A 19,720-nucleotide genomic window follows, 5' to 3' on the forward strand; every position below is an offset into this window, starting at 1 on the left:
GATTTCCATGATGCAATGCCAGTTTTAAATTCCCAATTTTCTTCCCGGATAACATAAACTAAATCTTTGAGGAATCTAATATCTTAGTATAATTATCTAATCATTTTCTTTCTTTGCATGGTATTTCTCCTTGGCCAGTATTCAATTAGGTATATTCAAACGATCTTCTAGCTCTTTTAAAACACTTTCTTTATCTTTGAATAACTACAACAATATCTTAGGAAAATACTTAGAGCAAAACTTTTGAAATCTGCAAAGCATTGGTTTTTTCTCTCCACCTCAGAACTGCTTTTCGTACAGAGGGGAACCTAGGGGCTATTTTTGAAGTAAATGACTATTAGTACATTAAATATTTTGGACCTTAGGGTTTTTGTATTTCTGCTTCTGCCTTTAAATTAAAAGTAAAGTTGATGGAATGCTCTCATATTTAAAATGCATACAGACATACGCAATCAAACATGGCTTGTGGTTATACTGTATACATACATACATACATACTACATATATATATATATATATATATATATATATATAATATATATATATATATTATAAAATACAGTATATATACGTATATATATTAAAATATATATATTATAATTATATATATACTATATATATATATATATATTATAGTTAAATATATCCATATATGTATATACACAGTATATAGATATATATATATATATATATATCATTAATATATCTATATATATATAATCTATAGATATATATATATATATATACGTATGATATAAAACACTATATCATATTTCCACAACATAACTAAACACATTAGTGAATACCACTAACAACACCATCTGTTCCACATGACATATAATCAAGTCTCTCTCCTCTCTCTCTCTCTCTCTCTCTCTCTCTCTCTCTCTCTCTCTGTTACTCATATATATATATATATATATATATATATATATATATATATATATACACGTATATATATACGTATAAATATATATATTTTATAATCTTAAAATATACGAAGTTTAATAACCAGAACCTCTAGATATACTATAGTGCAAAAAGGTTGAAATATACATAACAATTATATTTGTATTTACACACATACAAAGTATATTTACAGAACACATTTTCTCAAAAATGGAAGGCATGAGATCGTGTGCTCTGTTTTGTACCAGTTAATCGGAACATGGGATTATGCATGATGCAATGTTGCCTAAGGGACTTCCCCATGTTTTGACTTACTTTTTTTTCCAATTTTTTTTTTCTCAAAAGTAGAGTATTTTGATAAAAATTGCCGCTCTACTTGATGCCCAACTGTCTTGTCTTGACGACTTTTCTCTCTCACCTGTTTTATCTGTATTTACTTCCTTTCTCTATTTCCGCTTCCTCTTACGTTGTGTCTTAGGGAAGCGAAGTCCCGACCCGGAAGGAGGAGGTAGAACCTTCAGCAACCACTACACCTGACGTCGTAGAACAGGTGAAATCGCTTATTAGATTAGATTAGAAGGCTTAGATATCTTTTTTTTAACTGTCATAGAGCATGGCCAATGTAGCCCTCCCCGGGTTAAAATATGAGCATTGTTTTACAGGTATATATTACTTTGAAATACTTTAAAGTATTTCAAAGCACAAGGTATTTTTGATGGTATTGACTTGGGAGATATAAAATTTATGTGAAAAGTTATTGGAACTAAAACTGTATATCATGTGTTATACCTACTGGTGGAAATTTAAATTTTGTGCTCGAAGCACAAGGAATAAAATATCTTACATTGATCAAAATATCCCGGTTACATGGAGTGGAATAGCTAATTCTGAATATAGGATTTGTATCTAAAAAAACATTTTTTCAGACATAATCATGAATATTATCCCAGAGAAAATGTTAGGTTTATTTAATATCTTTACTAAGTATTTAAAACTTGAGTTTTATACGCTTTGATGCCGAAGATCCATTCACTAGAAATCTGTCAGTAGGTTAATCATAAACTACAAAGTAAATTTTCACTACAATTGACAAATGAAAAAAACTAGAATATTTATGTGTGATGGTAAAAGTGACCCTTTTTGCAAAATGTATTTTTCATCTTGAAAGTATTTTAGATACATTCTCTACCAGCCCATCCAAAAAGGAAAAGGAAAGGGAAGTGTTTGAAAGAAATCAAACAATGCGATTTACACAAATCGTTCACACAAAAAGTATGCATATAAATTAGGTAACCTAATATATATGTAATGATTACTTCTGCCTTATACAATTCATTCAGTTCATTAGCATTTTAAGAATCAATGCACCACATTATTACACAAAACATGCCACTAGTTGATGACACTACAATTACTACTAATAATAATCCAGCATATGACTTCCCATCCTCAAATATTATTTATCTAGAGACGAATAACCTATAAAATCCAGTCGAAACCATATTGGCCATCACTGCAAACCAAGAGAAAAATATTTCTAAAGTCTTAGTTAATATAGCTGGGCACGTACTACAAATTGTGATAACAGCACTGAATAATACACTAACTAACTTACCCATCACTTCACTCTCCATTCAGACTATGCAATTTCTACGAAAACTGACTGAACGTGAAACGGAAACTTGATATCTCTCAAGACAATGGCACCAACTATGAAGTGACATTCCCTTCTCTACTACACTGGAGTAAAGACGACATATTTCCAACTGGTAACAAGAAAATAACGACCATTGTAGGAATCTTTAAACAACAGTCTATTATCCTTGATCAAATGAGAGCAATCTCAGTTGTCTTCAAATGTCATGAAATGCGCCAGTCTTGTTAATCAAATAAACGTTCAAGTCGGTGAGATACATATAAAATGTCTTCGACATCAACATTGTTAACAATTCTGAAAGCAGTGTGATTATGAATACGGGTACCTATCTATTATTCAACTGGTTGCTGTGGTATAATGGCACATCTACGCTCTCGCACATCAAACCACAAACCATAAATGCTTGCACATACCCAAACACCTGTAAATGTAGCATGTGAGAGCAATTATTAAGCATTGCATTAAATGAAAATATTGTTGATATCCATGACCTTTTTTTAAGATATTGCAAGGCAGAGCATTTATGGCAAATTTTCATCAGCTCTTGGTCGGTAAGACCATTAACATTGGGCTTAGGAGATGAGCATGGAGACAAGTTCTCCTAATTTAGCGATCCGCAACTCTGAATGTCTCATTTGTTACAAACGAAACCCAAGATTGAAATCGTTAACCAAGTGGTTATACTTGAAATAAAACTAGAGGCAACTCCTTACTCTACATTAGGCTCTCACTCATTTAGTTTCTTATTATTTTGTGTTTATGATTTATCCTTAATATTTTATTTAGTTTTGTTTATACTAATTAAAACGCATAGCACAAGATCACTCATTAGGACCAATTTGACTATGCCATCTAGGAGTGATAAATAATATGATTGCAAGTCATTTCATTGGCAGAGTTACCCAATTTTATTTTATTTTTACAAGTTTATTTTATTTAGTATATGTCTTTTCTTTTATTTAACCCTGTGTTCTTACGGCTTGCGTGGTGGTAACAGGAGATTGATGACTTTGATTCATCAGACAGGCGAGAGCCATCGGCCACGACCACACCCACAGAGAAAAAAGAGGTGACTTTCCCTTGTATCTAGAATACCACCACAGTGCTTTTATCTACGCTAAGATACAAGCCACGCCCACAAAATGGTCGAGTTGCTAAAGGTTTCCTGGCAGACCAACTACTGTCAACGAAAGCAATAACAGCCTGGAAACACATTGAGCAACTGTGCTATGATCACAGGTTGTGGCTTGTGTTTTGGTATTAAATAAAATCACAAAAGTGTCAGCTTACTAGTTACTGCTAGTTATACTTGCACGGTTTCAAACAGCTAGACATATATACATATTAGTTAGTGCTAAACTTGCTAAGCAATGGCATAAAAAAATTAAAACAGAGTCCCGTTATCTTAAAGTGTTTAAATCTAATTTTATTTGCATGTCGTGGCATTTTATGGTTGACTTACTTTTAAATAATTAAAGGTAAAGAAGTAAATAACCTACACAATCATGACTGCCAAGCATTTGCCTCACCTTAACATCAATTCATGAACGTTTCCAACAGGTAACTAGGATTTTAACCGCAAGTATAATCCCTAATCAGGCTGAACCAATTCATCATCTATAATCAACACTGGTTAGCTGAGCCACAGCTGAACTATTCAAGTTAGTCATGATGCCAGTCCAGAATTGATACTCACAAAGATGTCATTCCCTAATCAATCTATGTAGCTTATCTCTTTAATTGCCTTTTCTCTTATGGATCATCTATAGGGGGTTGACCTCGAACCGTGGCTAGACGATGTGGATCCGGCTGCAACGCCCACTCCCGATGCGCTCGATGAGGTGAAACAGTTAATTAACAAATAACAAAAACATATATATCTATATCCAAACCTCATTACATTGTCTTCCCCAATTGACCCCCGAACCCAAATATTTTCCAGAACACGACACCCCCCCCCCCCCCCCCCCCCCCCCCCCCCCCCCCCACCCCCCCCCCCCCCCCCGCCTCTCCCCCCAAAAAAAATTCATTTTTAGAAGTTTAGAGCATGGCTAGTCTTGCCGTGTGCCGCTTACTAGATTTAGATAGAAAAATTATTAGATTCTTATATATTTATTTAGGAGGCTTTCGTCCACACCTGCAGGTGATCAATCTAGAGTTCATCTGAGGCTTATTAACTCCCCATTAGCAGTAGATACCGGATGACATGCAAGAATGTTCATCTCAAAATTATTGCTAACAATGCCTTACTTTGCCCCTTGGATATAACCTAATTGATTACATGGGGTTTTTAAATAAATGCAAACCACCGCATAAACTTATAAACTACTTATATAAATGTGTAAATAACATTTATAATTGGAAACGTGTTAGTTTTCGTGCAACACGTAGTGTATATACATAAGTATATAATACATTTAAAAATAAATGCAATCGTTTAAACTTAGTAAATAAAGCAAAATTTGGATAAAAGAGGTCATCTGTTATCTATCTGTTGCAGCTCTTTAGAAGGAAAACTTCCAATGAATATTTTTATTTAAAATAATAATAATGAAATCGTTCATATCTTTTAATCTTCATTTCTGAATGCACTTATTTCCGCCCTACAAATATACTAGTATTTTGTTAAATTTTCATCTCATTCTTCTTTCTTTACAAGTTAAGATAATGACGTTGGACTCAAATCTTGAATGTTGTCAGTTTTTTGCATATCCAAATACACTATACTTTTTCCTGTAATTTCTGAGAAATTATATTATATATATATATATATATATATATATATATATATATATAGATATATATAATATTAATATATATTAGATGAAAGGTACAGTTATGCTGTTAACGAACTGGCAAATCTGGTTTCCTATAAACAGGAGTTGCATGTGAGGGATCTTTTCGAATGAGGATACTTTTCAATTCCCAAAATTTCTGATTTATTGCGAGTTCCTGCTACATGATCTGTCTTTTTAGAAAGCGAGGTTTGCCATTGGGACGCGAGAGAAATCATGGCTTATAGACCGCGTGGCTTTGCAATCATTTCGTGAATATATGATATGACCCAAATCCAATATGGTTTCTTCCCATTCCCTGATCTTCCAGTAGTATATCGACTTCATCCAGGTAATTTCCTAAATTACTACCTGGGTGCATTATTCCTTTATTTCCCTTAATGTACATACCGGTCTGCCAGCCAATCTCTCACCTTTAATCGTTGGGTAGTTAAATTTAACCACCCCCCCCCCCCACCCCCCCCCCCCCCCCCCCCCCACAAAAAAAAAAAAAAAAAAAAAAAAAAAAAAAAAAAAAAACTAGTTAATTTCATCTAGGTAACCCTGAAGAAATAATGTTACTGAAATATAACAAACAGGTGATCTGAAAGTAATACGACAGCTACCATATTAATAACATCTGAACAGGGAGTTGTTTGGTTAACGCTCCTTCTAGGTATATGACTTTTCACCTCAAACGCTGAGCAAAGTCATGAGCTAATTTTCCAAATACGAAGTCTGTAAATGAAGTCGCAGACGAAAACAATTGACAAATGGCAAAATGCATACAACGGGTATTTCCCAAAATTCTTCATTATGGTTTCTTCATAAAACACAGGATTACCATGACTACAGTGCTTACTATTTCATGTTGTAATTTTTTTAATTCAAATTATATGTAATCTGATTTTCTTTCAGGATTAAAAATTGTTTTATGGATTATGTTTAATCAAAAAGTTCATGTATACTTGTATGTATAGGGGTATGTATGAGTTTGTGAGTATATGGTACACATTAAACCATCGTGAAAGCTCAAATATATCCATGTTGTATGGTATACAGGTTCAACATCTTATTCACAGAATAACAATCATCAACATCACCCTTAAAAAGCTCTGGTAGTAAAATTAAATTCAGATTTCCCTTCATTTCCATTTCTTGGGCTTCAAATAATTCACTTTTCATCTCTCTTTTTTTATATATCGTAAACAATTTAGGCATCTGGAGACCTTAATTCCCACAGGAAAACGTGACTCAAACAAAGAGATGATAGGAAAGACTTCAAGATAAGTATTTTGATTCGAGGAGTAATTTTAGCATCCCAATAAGTAGCGTCGCCTTTATTACAATAATAATGTGGCCATAACAGTGAAACTTTTTTCGAAGAACAAGGAGGACACACCTTACGATGCCTTAGTGGCTACTGGAAAGACCACTAAAAAATTCCTTTGGTACGATTATCCCAACATATTTTCTCTGTTATTTACAGTATCCGTCTTACTCTGTGACAGTCTTCAAACAATTCACTTTGAGATTTACAAAATTTATGTTATTCTAAGGTAATCTCAACATATTTTCCATATTTCAACAATTTCCTTTAGTCTTCGATAATCTTTTATTTCCATGGAATCTAAAGGATTTACATAACTCTGAAACAATCTTTATATCATTTTATAATACATGATAAGATTTACTTATGTACGACAATTTTAGACAATTTTACCTCTGGGATCTTAAAAAATCTAAGTTACTTTATGACAATCTACACATATTTCTCCTGAGATTTACAAAATTTCCTTAATCTTTATTGACTCCCTCAGATTTAATGAGTTACTTCTGAACACATCTGCCTAAGATTTACAAAACTTACGATATTGTAAGAAAATCTTCATATATTTCCCCTGAGACTTTAAACATTTATGTTGCATGAAATTTTCTTTATCCTACTCTAACATTAATATATTTCCTTTACGAGATAAAAACAAAATTACGTTACTCAAAGACAGACTGAAAGTAAGTTACTCTAGGACACTGATATTATATCCACTATTAAGATTTACAATGTTTGTGAAAACCCATATCTATTACCGCATATTTACACAAATTTACATTATACTGAGCAAGCTTATCATTTTTACCTTCAGATTTGCAAAATTTAAGTAACTCTATGATATTTCCCTATATTTATAAAAAAATACTTAATACTGTTTATCTGAATATATTTCCCCTACGATTTACAATATTAACTCTTTCCTGGGACTACATCAATGTATTTTTTAAAGACTGTCAAGTATTTGCGGACACAAAGACAATTTCAATATATTTCCCCAAATACTAGCAAGCTGTACTATACTTTAAAACAATCTTGATATATTAAATTTTTGAGATTTACAAAATTTACGTTACCGTCAGAAAATCCTAATATATTTCTCGTGAATTCTACAAAAATCATGTCACTCTCCGACATGAGTTTTAAACATTTTTACGTGACTAAGACAATCCTATCCCATTGTCCCTGATAACTGCAGAGCTAATTCAAGACAACCTTAACATATTTCCCGAGATTTACAAAATTAACGTTTCTCTTAAGAGAATCTCAAGGTGTTTTAATCTAAGACTCACGTAAGTCATGCATGAGCAAAGCCAGGTAACAACGTAATTTTTAGGTGAATTACTTTAGGCCTTTAATGGCTTTAGGCTAAAATGTCGTATCTTTTATGATTTTATATAAAAAAAACAGTGAGCTTTACAATGAGCAGTTACATAATACAATTACAATGGGAAGCCTAAAATGTAATATTTATGTTAAGCATTCACATTCATCTTCAGTCAAACATCAGTATTTCTTTTGAATTTTCAGAGAAATGAACTGTTCCATCCCACACTGGTCTCACTATGTTCTCGAAATTGTATTTAATTACCAAATGTTTGTAGCCCCTGGATATCACAAGTATCATCCATCACGTTATTCATGTAGTACATCACATTTAAAGCGGTTGAGCAACAAAATCATTTGTTTATGTGATATTCACAACACTAAAATATCTAACTACATTTACACAAAATATTTCACAGAAACTGACAAATATTTCAGCAAACTATCTCAACCAGAACTGTTTCGTTGCAGAAAATCATGAACACTCCATGTTGGCAATTTGCATCTCCATCTCATACCATTTCGTACATCGATGTAAACAAAAACAAAAGCAACAAAATGTTTAAAAAAATATGACTTATCTTTATTTGGGACTAAAAAGTTCATAATTTTACTGTATATTTTGAAACATGATTTTTTTTTTATTAAACTTAACATTAAACCTTTTCTTTCCAAAACCATTATAAGAATAGCATATTTATTTTAAAATATGAATATAAATATATATTAAAGAATGATGTCCATGATATAAATAGACAGAGAATCAGAACAGTACATCATCGTCTTTTTCTTCATGATATGCCATCAGCCTCAAGTGGGACTTGACCCATTTTCTTCTTCACCGCTCAGGGCTGCGATTTTGAGGCTCGCGTAATTGAGGTGTGCGTCCCTTCCGACTCTCCCTCACCTCCAGAGAGTCTTCCTCCTCTTCCTCCTCCTCTCCGGCAGGTGAAGGAAACAACAACATCAACAACAACAACAACACTCTCTGCTATCAGAGTATATTCGTAAACCTCTTCGGAATTAGAAACGGCAAAAAATTATATATATATTACATATATATATATATATATATTCCCTCTAGCCCTATACCCTGCCTTAATTAACAATAAACCCTTTTTTCACAAGACCCTTCAGCCCGTTCTCTCCCACCCCTTCCACTGACCCAGCCCCCCTCCCGCCACTCCTTTTGATCCCTCGAAAAACTCTGAAGGAATGTGTTTCGTTTGTTGCCTCTATTTTTGGCGGTTGCTACTTTACGTCTCCGCTTTAGCAGCTTCCATGGTACATGTGCTTGGGAGTTCTTCCGAGGGTCGCTCTTAGGTGAAGCTCGACAACACCAACACCGACACCAGTATTGACAAACACCAAATGATCTCATGATTATAAATCGATGAACTTAAAATCATTTTGTCCTTAAAGTGACGTTAACAGCATCGTTCAAAAGTTACTCGTATTCCACAACAATTAGCCTAAGCTTTTAAAGATCATTCAATTAAAATGACAACCCCTCCCCCAACCCCACCTTCACACGTGAAAGTCAATTATCATTTCTGACTGACAAATGCCATCTTTTCTTCACCCATTCCTGCCCACTATCCTTAACTCACAATTAAGATCGATTACACTGCATTTCACTTCATTTACAATCTCACCTCCTAAATATAAAATTTACCTGTCTCACACATCCTGGCCAGTTTACACTTACATAAATCCCAATAGACATTACAATTAAGGTTTCAACTCTGGTATTACACGCACCACCGCAATACAAATCACTCCATAAATCACTTGTAATCTACATTCCCCATTTATATATATTCCTCTTTTTTTCCTAGAACGCGTACATAATCATTATTGTCACTAAGTCATTCAGCCTTTATATATTTCACACAAGCTGACCATCTATCATATATCTTGACCCATCCACATCTACCATCACCTAATCTACATAAGACATACTTTTTCACTTATCCTGGTCTATATCTGTTCACTGATCCCAAACATTATTGTAATAGTTCTCTTTTTCTCGTAATCTTGATCCATTATGACACAATTCTATTTAGCTCTTAGGAAGCGCTCTTTCTTTTCGTGTACAAGCATCCCAAGTCAGTCTTCTAAGATTATTTGCGTCACGTATCCCAGTCAAGATTATCTTCGTCATGTATCCCAGTCATTTTAGCTATATCTATCCACTACATCCTTTCCTATACAAAATATTGCAATATCAAAGTCCACCATCTATGCCAATTTACAGCTAAACTACAGTCATTCAGATCCAAATTCAAACTGTTTAAAAGCTGTGGTTCAATCTTGGACAAAAAGCTGACCTTTCAAAGTCAATCCGAATAAAAATTGTGTCTGCGCTTAAATTTCAATTATGTTGCAACTCTTTGTTCTTTTAATGCTACAATATTTGCCCAAATATTCCACTCCTGCCAATCGCTCTCCTTCCTACCCTCTTTGACACTTACCGTCATTTGCATTCATTCAATACTGTCACCTGGGTATCACTGTTGTAACGCGACATAAACCTTACACTAAACACTGATCAGTCAATCACCACCACATCACTTCAAGTGAAAGTAAGATTATCACATCTGCCAGCATGTCCTTTACAGCACCATCTCCGGGTTATTTGTCCTCACCTTTAAACTACGTATGTGCATCCCTTAATATCTATCTCCTCTGAGAGAGAGAGAGAGAGAGAGAGAGAGAGAGAGAGAGAGAGAGAGAGAGAGAGAGAGAGAAATCTACCTATAAATCATGCAGTCCTACTGTTTATAACATTTCCCATCTCATTGACCCTGGCTATTTTCCATCGTTTGAAGAACCCATGCAATCCAGGGATAATTATCTATATATAACATAAATGTCAATAGTGTCTGTCTCCACCATCCGCCTCCATCAACTACATCAACTACCCTTGGCATTATATTTACTCATCTTGAATAGGCCATTATCCAAATACACCTACATCAGTAATCATCCCTCTCGTGTAACGCTGACAAAAGTTTTGCATTAATCTTATCATCCAGAGGTTACATATTCAATTTGACATTCTCTTAATCACATCCATTATTTAACACTTCTGTCGCTCTCATTCACCATTACCATCTACTTACTCTTCTCTTCCTTTGAATATTCCATCCTTCAACATTTTGCTCTTGTCATCTTCGCATTTCAACATTCTTGTACATGACTTTGCCTTTTACACATGTTTATCCTCACCCTGGCTTTCTACAATTCCTTCCTTCATCCAATACCCTTGTCACACACATCCTCTTTCAAGAATCTCCTTCCTAAATAATTTGATTAAAAAATATTAAAGAAAATCTGTTAACTTCCTCGTTCCATTTCCATAGTTAATGGTTCAAATGAATCTTTTAAAGAAAAAACCTCTAAGCTACAAAAGTTTGGCATAAAGTTAGACAAAAAATTTAAAAACAAATAAACTCCTCAACACACTGACACACTCGTTTGAACAAGTTTTTAATCAGCTAAGAGTTTCAATCAGGACTCCCAGCAAGTGAAAAAAAAGTACAGTTAAATAGAAATGAGCAATTTTGACTTTTGTAATGTGCATCTCATAAATAGAAAAGATAACTATTAAAAATGTAGCTTAGATGTTATTTTTCATAATGCTTCGATTTACATATCCACATAAAGGCCTTTTTTGATACAACTACCCCACTATAGCGTGGTAGATCAAATTTAACTCTTGGAGGACGTAGCAAACAATGGAGTTTTAGGATTTCTGACCGTCAATGAATGCTTGGAATGATATACTAGAGTCGTCGATAGCATACGAAGAGCTAGATCCTGTAGCACATAGGATGCGACCCGATAAGTGGTCTTAGTTATGATAAATTAATTGTAGTTAACTTTGACTAAACCAGTAGAGTACAATAACCGTAGCTGAAGAAATAGTTGGAAGAATAAAGGAGAACCACCTCATAGGTAGCGTAAGAGCAGTCGCTTTAATCAATTAGATTTCTCAGCATGCAGCAGGCGTATTACATTGTAGCTGTATTATGTACATAAGTAAACAGCACACTTGTAGTGAATGTAGTGCCACGGGATATGAACAGAATGACAATAAGAGAATGATAATAAGAGCATTATAATTCAAGCTGAAATAGCGTTCTAGAGGATGATAAAATTTTTAGATTGACGACCTATATTCTCTGGTTATTTGCACTAGTTCTAATCTTTTTCATTCTTTTTACCAGGAAACAGATAAGCCAAGTGCAGTGTAAAAACAATTTAAAAAGTTTTATTTAAAAAAATAAACAATGATTGAAAAGATTCACTTTAAATAATTTTGAAGTAGTCAGTTCAGGCATCCACAGATGATGTGTATAGGTACGTTATTCTGTTAAGCTACTTGCTGAGTGATTTTTTTTTTTTTTTTAGATAAATAGAAGTGTCGTAACAACAATGGTCATCAAACGTCGAGGTTGCAAAGTTTAAAATTTGGGGCACTGATGCAAACAGAGCCATTTTTTTCTGGCACCGAATCCTAACCTTGAAACCAGTTTAAGCAAACGGAAAGTGGTAACCACACATAAAATACTTGTAATAAAATAAATTATTTTGGATAAACAATAACTTGAACGCACGATGGAGCTTATCTTTAGTTCACTGGCATAATTTGAAGAGTTGTTTGCAGCGGCAACTACTGCTCTGTTCGAAATTTTTGGTTTTTCCAAGCTTAATAATGAACGAGCGAGTGAGCTTTCCCGACAAAGATAATTCATTCGAGCGCTGACTGACGCATACTTTTTGGACCATTTTGTACCCACGAAAGAGCAAAAATAAATGAATAAAAAAAACATTTCGGTTGCCGGAGAACATATATTTTCAATGGTTGTTTAACAAAGGTAATATGAATTCTAAGGAATCCTACATATAATCTTGATTAGAATTACAGACCTGCACAAACATTACCCATTCTTCTTACTCGAAGCTATGAAGATCGTCTCAAAATTTAGCATATCAATACCTCAGCTAATCAATGCCAGAATTATTAATGTTCGAGTGATGCAGAGTCTGTGAATTTCGGGATTTTTTCATTTTTAAAACGAGGTTTTTGCTCGAGTTTACAAGAAAATAAAAAATATATCAGGAGGTTCATTTTTTTCTGCTAATTTAACTTGCATTCCGGATACCCTACCGAATGGAAAATATAATCACATATCGATCAAGAAAAATATTTCTGAAAATAATATAACAATTACCTACTGAATAAAAAAAAATATTTCTGAATAACAATACAACTCTATTCTCAGGTTCTCTAAAGATGACAGACTGCTTCCACAACCAACCCCTGAAAAAAACTGCTACAGTTCACAGAAAATTAAAAACAAACTCTACGCTTTAATATATAAAAAATACACGAATTTTGCTGTTGTATAACCGTTGAATTAAATGTGCTTAGAATGTTAGAATAAGAAGTAAGCTTTATGTGTGCGTACGAAGCTAAAATAATTGTCTGTACGTGTCTGTGTTCATACATAAACGTCTCATTAAAATGTTTTATGTGGTCATATCTTAAAAGTGAGTCCACGATACTCATAGCAAAATGTAAGGCCAAAGTCTACGGTGAAAAATGTCAAAAGCTGTTTTGCGTTACGTAGACGAAGAACAAAAATAGAGAGGCTCGTGTATTTCTAAGGATGTGATGTTTTGCGTTGTTCTTCGGTGGGAAACTTCTGTTCCATATATATCGCCTTCAACTCTCACGACCCCCATAAATGATATGCAACTGGCTGACACGACTGTCGATGTCCTGTGTTGAAATATTTGTCTGTTCTGATTTGTTCCCTTTAACTTCTACGACTTTTTTCATACTATAAAATTCCTGCCTGTTGATGTCCCTTTCCCCGATGTTCTCTTAATGTGTTTTCGTTTCCAGCCTCTTTCTTATCATAGACTGTCCTGTGCAACTTTCTGGAACAATCTCCTTCGGTTAGACTGCATCACATTTATTGTTGAAACATAGTAATATGTATTTTTGTGTTGAGAATAGTTTATTTTTGTTATTCTTCATTATATATATATATATTTATACTCTCCATCTGCCATTATTACTCAACTCCAGTTAAACGTATGTATCTGTGTGAAATGAGATGTTTAATATTACTTCTTCACATATCTATCATTTGACTTTTTTGAGTGTTTGTAATGTAAATAACACTATGAACAGCTTAGCAATGGTAAGTGGCGCCATACTGTGGATCTACTGAATAGCCTACAGAATCAGGTTTTATCATTCACGATTTTCTTTCAAGTTTTTAATTATGTGAGAAGGACCACAAAAACTTCAACTGTTTTATTACTCTCTTGAAGATCTACTCGTTATCATCACTATGATAATGTTTCTAATCCACTGATTCATTAAAACCTTTTTTCTCTCTTTTTTTTCTTCCTCCGCGAACTTTACTTGTGCTTCCACCCTTCCTCCATCTTGTTCTTCCCTCTAACTCTTCCTCCTGCCTGTGTTGGCGTTGGCACTGGCGGTGGTGGTGGTGGTGTTGGTGGATCAAGGGGGGTGAGACAGAACCCCAGCAAGAGGACGAGGCGGATCAACCCCCACCAGCTTTCACACCCCCTCAGTCTCCACCTCAGGTGACGCCCTGTTTCCAATTGGGTCTTTCAGTTAATAAAAAAAAAAAGGCTTCTTTATCTTGTATCTCTCTTTGGGCCGTTCCAACTACGGCGGTCGGAACGAAGGAGAGTGCTTTTCCTTGTAACCATTAGGCTGCTGTTGCTGTGTTTTCAATTCTAGCGTAGTTGTATCTGCACCATTTCGACATGATGAGGCCCGAGTTCAGTAATGACAATCACTTTCATTTCTTTTGCAAAGTCACACTTCCCCTTCGCTTCCCTTTTATTTGTCAACTTTTTTGCTCATCTGCTCTCCAATCAATGCTTGTCCTTCCACCCCCAGCACATATTATTTATGGCTTAGTGCAATTCTTGGCGACAAGATTCCTTTTTTTACTCTAACATCGTAAATAACACGAAGTTTACCCAAAAAACACTATTTTATCTACGTCCAGCTTTCAGTAAAAAAACGACCCGATATGTCAAACTTCATCTGCGCAATTGGAGTATTAGTCTTCCTTAGACTTGAAAAATACACTTTATAAAACTCCCATGATATCAACAGAATCTGCAAGTAATATCTGATAAATAAGGAGATGAAAATTATTACAAACAGAAGTCCCCACACATATTCAAGTTCCCGAAGTTTAACACTAACAGCTTGCAAAGAACTAAAAGCTCAATCATACAAGTTACCAAGGTGCATTTTTATCCGTCCCAAAAAAACTACTGCTTTTTTTTATCCCGTTTACAATATAAACGAAAATTTCCAAAACTTATGAAAACTGAAGTTTCTGAAAGTTCAAAAACCACCAAACATAGTACGTTAAAGTTACTTTTTCTTTCAGCCTGAGATGACAAGGTTCCCTTCAACATTACTAAGAATTTCCACAGGTCCTCTTTCCAGTAAATAATGCCAATGTTTATCTTTCCCCTTTCATAAATCTGTAGCCGTCAAATGCCATCCCAAACTTCTATTTTCAACAACCGGAGAATATCAACAAGCGCTGAGACTTAGGACACACTTCATCCCCGTTTTACTAAATTGAAGAATTCTTGATAACTATCACAATTAGTTAAAGCATTTTCTTCCAGCTACTAGAATTACCCCATAAACCCTTATTCATGGTATTTAGTTGCCTATTTATACTGTTTTGGTGCTTCCTTAGCCCGGCCATTTTAAAGCTTGTCCCTGTTGTTTTGACAACTTGATCCTTCCATTCTGTTGCCTAAATTTGATTTCCACTTTATCACCACCATTCTGAAACCTTATCCCTTCCTTTTTAGCGCTCCCTTATTCCTGCTATTCCAAAGTTTTCTTGTCCTTGCTATTCTGGTGTTGCCTTTTTGGCGCCTCCTTTTCCTATCCCTTTTGGCTACTCCATATGTCCGCCATTTTGATAACATCTTATCCGTACCCTTTTGGCAACGCCTTATTTCCCTTCTTTTATAGGAATTCCCTCTGCCTCCCTTCCCTTTGTTGACTCTTAGGCTTATGCCTGCTAATTTGACAAGTCCGTAAACCTTCCTTTATTGGCAACGCCTTTGTTCAATCCTTATGCCTATCATTTTGGCAACTCCTTACCACAGACCTCTGGCAACGCTTTATTTTTATGACACCTTATTCCTGCCCTTTTGGTAAGTGACTTAATCCTGCCTTTTTGGCAACTCCTTATCCTTTCCCTCTAGCAACTCCTCATGCCTGCCCCTCCGGTAGCTTCTTATCATGTCTCTTGTAGCAAATCCATATCCTTGTCATTCTGGTGAACCGCCAATCCTGTTGCTTCCTTACCTAGGACATTCTGTTAGCTCTTTAAACCTGATATTTTGTAATTCCTTGACATTTTTGTTTCTTCTTTCACTTGTTATCGTAGCGCTCGAATCATTAATTAAGAGAAAGAATGAAGTAGTTATGAGCAAGAGTGTCAGCCCCAGCACCAAAATAACCCAGGCCTCAGCAGATTCATTTATGAATTTGTATTCTTTCAGATCAACTGTACTCAGATGAAACGATGCACATCCTTTTACAGTTACTTTTGTATTTTTGTACTCAGTATTTCCATTCTTGCATGTAGTATAAAAATTGGCGTCCTTCAAAATCTCTTGGACACTATACCTACTACTAGTCTTTTTGGAAAAGTACTTTCACTAGCAACTCTGAAATGCTCTATTGTCATTTTTCTCTAAGTACCCCCATCCCTTAAAATTGTCTCTTTTTATATGTGTGCAATTATGTATTTCTTCAATTTCCTTTTTGAATCTTTATGCCTGACTCGGATATGTGTGTGTGTAGGACGCCGAAGATGGTAGTATTGAGCCACTTCAGGAGAAGGAGGTCCCTGAAGTGCCACCTGAGGTGACACCGGAGGTGGCCTCTGAGGATCCCTCTGAGGCACCCCCTACTGCTGAGGCTCCTCAACAGGTGAAGAAGCTCTAGGTAGACTCATGAGTTATTGTTGCAAACATTTAAGAATGATCATCTCTCTCTCTCTCTCTCTCTCCCTCTCTACCCATTATCTGTCTAAGCCCAGATTTACATTGTCTAGCCTAGATTATCTAACTGAAGTTCAGATTCAGATTTCCTTGACGGTCCTAAATCATACAGTAACACAAATCAAATCATGAATGTTATTGTTCTTTAATCTATTGCAGACAAGCTATTTTCTTAAAGCATTATTTCCAGTCAAAGACCGTCCATGAACACATTATTTCAGATTGCTCCCATTAAAAATTATCGAGAAAAATATGAGCATGACAAGAGAGTGAGTATTCTTAAATGACTTAAAACGAATTGTTTCAGTATTTAGCAAATGACAATCATAAGGCAGATCAGTGTATCCTAACACTCGCACGAGAAAATAACAAGGTAGGTTTATATTTACCTCAAGCTCTTAATAACATTCCGCCAAATTAAAGTCTTTTTGCATAGTCTCTCTAGAAGTTCGAGCAGCCATAGTGATTATACATGTATGCATATGTATATGATATATATATATATATATATATATATATATATATATATATATATATATATATATATATATATATGACTAGATTATCTCAACTTTTCCTATTCTGCCTGACGATAAACTTCCTTTTCTTGTTCTGGAGCTCAAACTGCAACAAATCCTACAAGATTTCATAGCTACTGCATAGTAAAAATGCAAAATAGACTCTCTTTAGCTACTCAATAAATAGCAGACCTTTGAACTAAATAGCAGAATTCTGCAGCATGCTCGTTTTGTGCCGTTCTAAGCACCACCCAAAGGATAATGAGCATTTATTGCAAGAAAGGTAATCGGGGACTTAGAATGTTTCTAGGGTCCCGATTATTTCTTCTTTATTTTTTTAATTTATTCATTTATTTATTTTTTTTTTTGCTGAAGGATGCTCTAATAAGTTATTTTCCAGTGAAAGTTGCCATCAAGGCGACCTCACCTATATAAATAGGAAGAATAGTCTTCTGATATTTTAAATCATGCAAGGCATGCGATTTGTATGTTCCATCAATAGATTCTTAGCTTCGACGATTTATATCTAGCTTTTTCAAGTGATGAGCTAACGATTTTGGCACTGAGTGTTGTGCAGTTCCATGATTGCTTAAGTTTTCCTTACAATGATGACTCCTACCAAGATTTTGCCATTCTTTTCTATAGCATACAATTTTATAGTCTGTCATGTGTGTTGAATTCAAATTTCTGCCTACATTTCGGAACTGACTTTCAGAGTTCAATCCCCCCGAAATGAAATCAATTAACAAAAATGAATTGAATAAAATCATCATGCCTTCGAAGGGGATTGATTGCATTCACTGCACAGCCAGATCTGGAATGACACTGATTCACTACGGTTCTCTCCCCGCAGCGGGACGCCTCCGGGAGGAAGAGCAGGGGCAGCAAAGGGTCGACGAAGAAGGAAAAACATTCCAAATTCCCTTTCGACGAGAGCAGCAAATCAAGTGATGGTGAGTAATCACTCGACTGAATGGGGGTCTGTACACACTTATTTCATTACAATTAAAACTTATCTTTATTGTAAAAAAATAATTTTCACGAGAAATAATTTTAATTGATACTGCAGTAGCATGGCTTTCATTTTCTTTGCATTTATACTTTTGCGTAGCTTCTCACTTTTCCTGACTAACTGTGGATAATAGAGCATTCATTATTTTTAAGAGTTTTTTGAATGACGCTTCGATAATGATTGTAATTAGCATCATCATTCACAGAAGAATATCTATTCACATTTTTTCCAACACGCATTAACAGTTTCAGATGAATATTTATTTCCGTTTATCCTAATTTCATACAATATTGATTACTGCATAAGCATGGAAGTTAATAGCTTTAGGATATAAGTAGTAAACTAAATGTTGGCTTTCAAAAGGGCTTTATACTGTCTGTCTTCTTCACATAAAATTCTCTCTCTCACTTACTATATCTTTACCATTATATATAGTCTATATATATATATACTATTATATATATATATATTATATATATATATATATATATTATAATATAATTATATAATATTAATAATATATTATGTGTATACATTATATTTTATTCATCTCTATATCTGATATCTATATATATATATATATATATATATATATATCATATATATATTATATATTATCTATATATGTGTATAAAATTATATTGTATATCATAATATACATATATTAATATATATATATATATATATAGAATATAATATTATATATTATCATATTAATATATATAATATAATATATATATATATTAACATAACCTCACACAATCTTTACTTTCACGAGCTCTCCTTCTCCTTTCCCTGTATAAATATCTTCTCACATTGAGCAACAAGACAAACACGTAGAAAAGCCTGAACCCATTTCTTGCCTTAAGAAAAAAACTAAAACAAACCAGACTAACAATAGTAGTTTGGATATTGGTGTGTGTCTGTTTTTATTACCGTAGAAATGGGAGCGGGTTTCTGCAAGCCGTAAAGCACGAATTGGATCCTCAGTTTGTCAGGTGTTGGAGCATCCTGGTATGTGATTGTGTAGAACTGCTAAAGTTATAGATCCTCCTCCACCTCCACCTCCTCCTCCTCCTCGAAGTCCCTCGT

The 19,720-nt window shown here is 34.4% G+C and overlaps 1 protein-coding gene across 36 annotated transcripts in view; it reads left to right on the forward strand.

Moving 5' to 3' along the window:
• The window catches only part of LOC135222911 (protein nervous wreck-like), a 342,896-nt gene that overhangs the window by 315,538 nt on the left and 7,638 nt on the right, over positions 1-19,720 (forward strand). For 7 of the 36 annotated variants that reach the window (XM_064261308.1, XM_064261305.1, XM_064261316.1 and 4 more), the window contains 7 exons: positions 1,388-1,459; positions 3,564-3,635; positions 4,336-4,407; positions 8,846-8,944; positions 14,546-14,626; positions 16,899-17,027; positions 18,470-18,569. In XM_064261308.1, coding sequence (XP_064117378.1) covers positions 1,388-1,459; positions 3,564-3,635; positions 4,336-4,407; positions 8,846-8,944; positions 14,546-14,626; positions 16,899-17,027; positions 18,470-18,569 — 625 coding nt within the window. Of the gene's footprint in view, positions 1-1,387; positions 1,460-3,563; positions 3,636-4,335; positions 4,408-8,845; positions 8,945-14,545; positions 14,627-16,898; positions 17,043-18,469; positions 18,570-19,569; positions 19,643-19,720 lie in introns of all 36 variants that reach the window. The other 29 variants (XM_064261335.1, XR_010316383.1, XM_064261341.1 and 26 more) reach the window with 29 other exon arrangements.

This window comes from Macrobrachium nipponense, chromosome 8, assembly GCF_015104395.2.
Source record: "Macrobrachium nipponense isolate FS-2020 chromosome 8, ASM1510439v2, whole genome shotgun sequence".
NCBI classification, from domain to species: Eukaryota; Metazoa; Arthropoda; class Malacostraca; order Decapoda; family Palaemonidae; genus Macrobrachium; species Macrobrachium nipponense.